A 7,559-nucleotide genomic window follows, 5' to 3' on the forward strand; every position below is an offset into this window, starting at 1 on the left:
CCAAAATATTTGTATACACACACTCTGAATATTTATCCCAAATGTACCAAATTACATAGAAAAACATAGATAATTTTGCTCATGGTTTCTGTAGATATTTATTGTTATTATTATAGCATCATCCCAGCTTTATACTTGTATACACTGATTGTCTCCAAGTAGAGAGGAGCATTTATCATCGCTCATGTTAATATACTAAATGGAAGACTCAACAAAAGTCTAAAGTGGAGGTGGATCATGTACTTTTGCTCTGTAACCTTTATAGCGGTTGAAGAGAGAGCTTGATTCTGCATCCTCTAAGAACTCTCTCAGGAAGATTTCCTGGGAAATCTTTAAGAGCTCCAAAAGATTATATATGTTATTGTTTTCTGAGCACAATAAACCACATCATAAAAAATATCAGCAAAATGCAAAATAATGTACTAGCACTAGTTAAAACAACTACAGTGAAATACAACAATGAAGCAGAATAGCACAATGCTGACACCACTATATAACGCTCTGCAATGAGAGATGACAAATGCCAGAACAATAGCAAGAAAACAGTGTTTCCAATTAGCCTCTGCAAGTGAACAATGTTGATTAACATCATACTTTGGGAAAGGAATATCTTGATTCTTAAGGGGAGGAAATTTTTTAGTTAATGACTTCTGAGTAATTTTTGCTTATGAAAAAATGTCAACGTCTTATACTGAGTAGCTCACAGGAAGCCAGTGCAATGCTTTCAAGACTGATGTATATTAACCAGTCTAGGTGCCTCATGCACATATCTGCCAGCTATACAGAAATCTCCTGTTTTATCTATTAAACACAAATAGCATTTCTTATAAATATTGTTGGATATGCTTATTATGGCTCTTTTACTTTGTCTATTTCCCCACTCCATATTTATGAATCAGTAGATTCCTAATGCAAGGAAAGCATGACATCTCTGTTTTTCAAATCCATATTCTACCTGTGGCATCTTGAAAAGACCTAAGACGTTTGCCATGCACCAGGAGGTATCAGAGCTGAGTCCCCCAATGACTCCTATGACATTTTTCTGGATGCCACACCTGTAGTTGGGAACAAAGTGATGTGATTTAAAGAGCAGGTCCAGAGTGTTTCGGTAGGTCATCTTTGAATCATAATAGCTATCATAGATGTGGAAGCCGAGAGAGACATTGGGCAACATCCTGGGATTCTCGTTGATCTCATCAACAGCAAACACCAAGGCCAGGATTTGCTGGTAAAACTTTGTCAACACCCTGCAAATGAAGTGAGGTTTTGTTTGATGGCTAAATTAAACAGTGCACAGAATCTAGATAGGAGAGATTCACCTGCCTGCCTACAAAGAGAGGCTGAAGCCAGTAAAATTTATTTACTTATTTGGGCAATCTAGGAATACTGTGTAATTATAAAAGCTGTTGCACATTTCTTCATATCTTCAGCAACCCATGTTTTTTTCGCCACCTTGAAAATTTGGGTATCATAAAAAAAGTTGAGTACCATACTTCTTGGCTATATGCTTTTCCTATTATTATGCCATCTCTTTTCTCTTTCTCCTACTCTTTACATATTTGGTGTTTTTAAAAAGCTTATTGTTCATTTACAATATGCACATAGCCTATATGCACAGAGATTTCTAATAAAATCTCTCCACACGTTTAAAAAATAAAGTGCTAAACCTAACCCCCCCAATCAATCAAAGTTATTTTAAGATACAGCATATATGGAATAATTAAAATAATATTAATTAACAGTTACTTACATTGGGGCATCAATGAATTCCTGGGAAGGGTGTTTCTTGAAGGAAACCTTTTGGACTATGTAATAAATATGAGATGCCATTGCACCAATGACCAGGTCACCTGGCTCATACCACTCGTGCGGAACATGAACAGGATGATTAGTTGCGCATTTAGCACTTTGTCCTTGGGACACTATATTGGGGAGCAGCAGGAGCAGCAGGAGCAACATCCTGATGGCAAATTCCCTTGTGTGCATGGACTCCCCTGCTTCGCCCGACTTTATAATTCCTCTCCTCCACCTGATCTGAACAAGACAAATTGGGTGGCAGCCGACTCTGTCAATTTGGCACTGTAAGGGACAGGTATCCACCTTATTCTTAACTTGAACACTGTCACAACAGAATGCCTTGGATACCAAATAAGATGCAGTGGTTTGATATGAAAGAGGGAAACTGATAACTGATAAGTATCAGAGCCCTGCCTAGTTGTCTATGGAGCACAGAGGAGCTTATAATCATTTCAGGCTTGCTTGTTGATTCTTTTTCCCCACTGTGACAACTGAAGGTTCAGTCAGGTTGATTGATTATTGTAATTTTAGTAATGATAGGGATGAGAATCACTTGTGCAGTGTTTTTGGATTCTATGGCGCATCAGCAGTAGGGGAACTCCCAAAATATTACTACTATTATTTTTAAAATATATATTTTTATTGATTTAAAAATATTGTTCCAATAGCGACCTCATTATAACAATACCAATTTTATTTAATTAATACAATTATGAATGCCAATTATTCAAATGTCAAATTATATGATTTAATTAAACGTTTCCCCTTGTATGCTAAATTTGATGGCTTTCTTCTTCTTCATTATTTCCGTGTTCCACTATGTTAATATCTTCCATTGCATTCCATGCACATATAGTAATCTCTTATTTAACAGCTACAGTCTTGTGATTTCTATTTGTGTTGGTATATTAGATAATTTATAAAGTTCCAAGTGAGGAACTCTAAGTGTAATCCTTATTCTTTCCTGCGTGCTACAATTCCTCCCATGATATTTTCCTGTCCATATATGGTGCTGTATCTTTCATTCCTGTTGATGGTTCCCATCATGCCCTGGGAGAAGCAGTTATCCCACAGTTTCCAAAAATCACTGCATCCCATTGTCCTGTAGTTCGGCTTCCAGTAAAAACGCAGTGTTCACCATTTTTTCCAGCCTAGGAGGAATGCTCTGAATCCACACTGAAGATAGTGAATCTATTACTGCAGCTGGTGGACAGGAAGCCATATCTGCAATGTATTTATATTTGTAACATCACAAAATCATAGGCAAGGAATGAACCTACAAGGTCAGCAGGATATCTAGAGTTGAGCTGGTCCCATCCTTTCCCCGCTTCCTAATTTGTTAGTACTGGATTATCCATCACCCTCCCACCTATGTAACACTGATCAGACATGGTTTGCCATCATATTAACTGAATGGTGGCAGCAATTCTGGATAAAATCCTTGCCTTATCAAGAAGTGGGGGCACTGGATTATAGCATCCATAGACCAATGGGATATCAGATCCCCACAAGGCATGATGAAGAACCGCAACAACATGGAAAAGATGGATGTGCCAAGCTTGGCACCTCAGTTACCGCTCACGCCCATGTGCCTGCTCTCATTTTAATATATTGCTCCCACCACACCAACAACCTTTGACCCGAAGGCTTAAAAACAAAACCTAACTATCCCAGCATATTCTGTGGGGGATCTTTGTGAGGGGGATAACCAAAAAGCTGGAATCTCTTATTGTTTATTCTTTAAATAAACAATAAAGATTTATTTTTTAAAGCAAGGCAGTATAATATAAGTGGAGAAACTTAGATTACTTCAAGAATAATAATATGCTAGTTCACTTCAATTTGCTTTCAGAGGTTTGGTTCCTTACTAAGGTGGTACTTTCCTTCAGTTACCCACTCCTTTAACAAATGCAGCTCCTGAGGTACTTTCAGTAATAGTCTTAAGGGCTCACCCCCCTTCCTTCAGTGGGTTTTGGGACTCCTTTCTTTCCTCAGAAGAGTCTCTCCCCTACAGATTAGTTTGAGACCTAAGTAGACTCATCTCTTCCAGTTCCTACTTCTCCTGTCTCACACCCAGTCTCCCAGCAAGATTTGGTCCTATCCCTCCTGCAGAACACTACGCTCAGTTCTTCACTGTATGTTTTATTCCAGAAACAACTCTCCCTCCTCCACACTCCTATGCTATCTCCCTACCTAACTCCCAACCTCTACAGCCTCCCTCCTCAACCACCTCAACTCAACCCCCCTCTTAGCCGCACTCTGACTCCATTGCTCTGGAAATCCGCTCCTTTTCAACTCTCCCTCCTTGAACCACAGTGAATCAGAGTCTGCCGCTCTTTAACCATTTTCTGGCAGGAGAGAAAAGTAAAAAGAAATACTTGTGGAACCAACTTTGCCAGAACAATAGACACAACATATTACAAGGATTGGAAAAAACACCACAGACAGAATAACTGCCACACACAGGAAGAACAAGGATGTAGTTTGAGTGCCTCATTTGTAGTTCTATGAATCATTTAATGTGTCATCAGGAATAGAAGTTATTAATATTGCAGTTGTTGTATAAGGGATTATTAGAAATTAATAAGATTTTGGAATGCAGAAATAAAGGAAATCATCAAGCATGGGGGGGGGGCACCAAAATTATATGATTCGGTATTTGAGTGATTAGTATTAGTATTACAATTTCGTATTGTTTTAATGACGCTATTATTGGATAGTAATTGAAAATTAATAAAAAATATTATATATAAAAATTAAACAGATTTTAGAATCAACTTCAGAAACAATATATCTGTATTTTGTGAAGCCATTTGGCTTACTTGAGATATTATCTGCCACCACTCTTTCAAACTGGTTAGATGTATAATTCAGAAAAAAGGCTTGTCCTATTAGTGTTAGCAATATCCAATATGTTTTCCACCAGATATTGTTGCATATCTCTGCTACTTTTCCTTGTTAAAACTTTTAAAAAACAAGAGAAATGGCTGTTTTAAACTTCTCCTTCTTGTACTCCTCAGCTGCCTTGTGGGTGAGAGATAAAGAATGTAGAGCCGTCAACTATTTCACAGTGTTTTTTGTTTCTGGTACCCTGTGTTGTCTTCAAGATGAATTTGCAGATTACACGAAGTAATTGATAAGAGACTTTTTATTAACATTCATATATGTGCAACGTTCATAAACAGAACTTAACCATTTCTAAATTAAAAGGCCGACAGTTTTGCTATTAAGATTCCATTTGCTTTAAGTATACAGTAAGACATGACAGGGATGTAAAGAGTGTTAGGGAGGGGTAGTAACTCTAGCGGAGAACAAGTCGTGATCCTTCTGGTGCAGTTTGTCTACCTCTGATCCCCACCTTGCACTCAGTTCTCACCTGGGGCTCCTAGAAGTTGTCAGCTTGAAACAGCAGCCACATCCCATGAATCATATTCAAGTGGCTCCCTAAACTAGGTGAGGGCAGCCAATGGGCCTCAAATCCTCAGTGAGTTAGGGAATTTCTCTGCATGCAAAGACAGGATATAGCAGATGAGGGCAAAAGTGGGCCCAGTGCTCAAAAAGGTGGCTACTGAAGGTGCAGTAGAGGGAAATGAGGGGCAGATGGGTCTCGTAAACCTAGGAAGAGAGCCCACCAGAAGGAAACTTTGAACCTAAACCTCAAACTGAATTACAGCATTACTCATTTGTGAAAAAGGCTTAGGGAGTAGAATCTGAGGAAAAATCTGTTCCGATTGCCTTTGGGACATCTTTGGCAGACAAAAAAGTTTAAAAGCAAACTCTACACATATCTGGAGTCAGGGCCCCGAAAATGATACCAGAGAGCATGTCCATGTATTCTCAGACCCAACAGAACCACAAATTCCACTGTCATTTATACTTTTCTTTGTGTTAGCTGTTCTCTGTTGTTCAGGTCAGGTCTCACCACAATAATGTAGCATTTAGGGGTGAAAATGCAAGCCAGTAACCCAGCACCAGAAGCAAAGATGGAGAAGATCTCCACAGCCACCATGTATTTTCCTCTGGTGCTCAGGTAGGTTGGAATGAAGGAGAGCCAAACACTACAGAAGACCAGCATGCTGAAGGTGATGAACTTGGCTTCGTTGAAGCTGTCAGGCAATTTCCTGGCTAGGAAGGCCACCGTGAAGCTGATAGTGGCCAGGAAGCCCATGTAGCCCAAAACACAATAGAACATGGAGACTGACCCTTCATTACATAGAAATATGATTTCTTCCATCATTGAGTGCATGTCCACATCTGGGAATGGGGGAGAGGTTGCCAGCCAGAGGACACAGATTCCTACTTGGACAATGGAGCAGGAAAAGACAATGGAATAAGCCAGTTCTTTGCCTACCCATTTCCTCATATTGGATCCTGGTTTGGTAGCCATGAATGCCAAAACCACCAGTATGGTTTTGGCTAATATGCTGGAGAGGGCCACAGAGAAGACAATGCCAAAAGTAGTTTGTCGGAGAAGGCAAGTCTCCATATTAGGTTTTCCGATGAACAACAAAGAAGAGAGGAAACACAAGAGGAGGGCGATAAGGAGACCATAGGTGAGGCTTCGGTTGTTGGCTTTGACTATGGCTGTATTCCGATGCTTAATGAAGATGCCAAGCACTAGAATTGTGATCAGAGAGAACAGAAGCACAGAGGAAGTTGAAACAATGGCCAAGGTTTCATCAAAGGCTAGGAAGTTTGGAATCTTAGGAATGCATAGATCCTGGCCGCTGTTTGGATACTGATCTGCTGGGCAACTGACACATGTTTCCATGTCTGAAAATACATAAACAATGTGTGACAAATTGAAGTAACCGAAAGTATTCTTAAGAATTTCACATCACTATTCCATTTAGCATGCTGTTTTCTATGTCAGAATGTATACGATCTTCAAGCCCAAATGCTTTTGTACCAGGTGTATCAAAAATAAAACTTGTGAATCAATTCTGGAATTTTCTACTTGGGTGACATCTTTTTTTACTGTCCCCCTGCCACAGAAACAGCACAACAAAATGAGTAATACATTACATGTGAAATCTTTGGATCTCAGAAAAGCTAGTTTGACTAGTTAGACTTTCACCCTATTGTCAGACAACCTAATTCTTAGAGGAGAAAACACCACTTCTATTCCACCCCAATTTTGTAGACGTTGGATGTAAAATATATTAGCTTTCACTTAAAAAAGAAATCTTCAAGATGTTTTAAAGATTAAAATAATATTGCTGTTATCTATAAACAATGAGAAGAACACATCTGTTAATTTAAGCTTTCTCTTCTGCAGCAGTTTCATGTCAACAAAATTGCCAGGAGCCCAGAGGTACTGCATTATCTTAAGATGTCATCTCTAACCTTTCTCATTTGAAATCATTCCTTCTGGACATGGATCACAATCATAGCAGCAAAACTTCTTCCCCTCCTTCTTTTTCTTCCTGTAACCAGGATGGCAGTTGGCATTACAAAGAGAAAGCGGTGGCACCTATACAAAGAGATAGGAAGAGTTTAATATTATGATATTGTTTTGGAGAATTTATCAAATATCCTATATCAGATGATTTAATACTAAATAGGAGGACTAATAGCGTGAAATGATCCGTAGGTACACAAGTGGCACATACAGTGGGGTAAAAAGCTGCTGTTCTAAGCATCATACAAGCTTAAGAAGATGTCAGTATTATTGGCTATTTGCAGACTAGTTGCGCTGCAGAGAGCTTGCTGGGGAGACCACAGATTACAAGGAATGCAAAATAACTTTAGCTAGGTTTTAA

The 7,559-nt window shown here is 39.0% G+C and overlaps 1 protein-coding gene across 1 annotated transcript; it reads right to left on the minus strand.

Annotated features, from left to right (window-relative positions):
- Positions 1-5,625: 5,625 nt before the first annotated feature.
- On the minus strand, positions 5,626-7,265 carry LOC310663108 (vomeronasal type-2 receptor 26-like). The gene is made up of 2 exons (XM_083410736.1): positions 7,144-7,265; positions 5,626-6,570 (listed from the first exon to the last, which is right to left on the minus strand). The coding sequence occupies exons 1-2, from the start codon at positions 7,160-7,162 to the stop codon at positions 5,669-5,671; spliced, it is 921 nt and encodes a 306-aa protein (XP_083266862.1). The 5' UTR covers positions 7,163-7,265; the 3' UTR covers positions 5,626-5,668.
- Between the last annotated feature and the right edge of the window lie 294 nt (positions 7,266-7,559).

This window comes from Podarcis tiliguerta (genome assembly GCF_965153285.1).
Source record: "Podarcis tiliguerta genome assembly, chromosome: 13".
Classification (NCBI taxonomy): domain Eukaryota; kingdom Metazoa; phylum Chordata; class Lepidosauria; order Squamata; family Lacertidae; genus Podarcis; species Podarcis tiliguerta.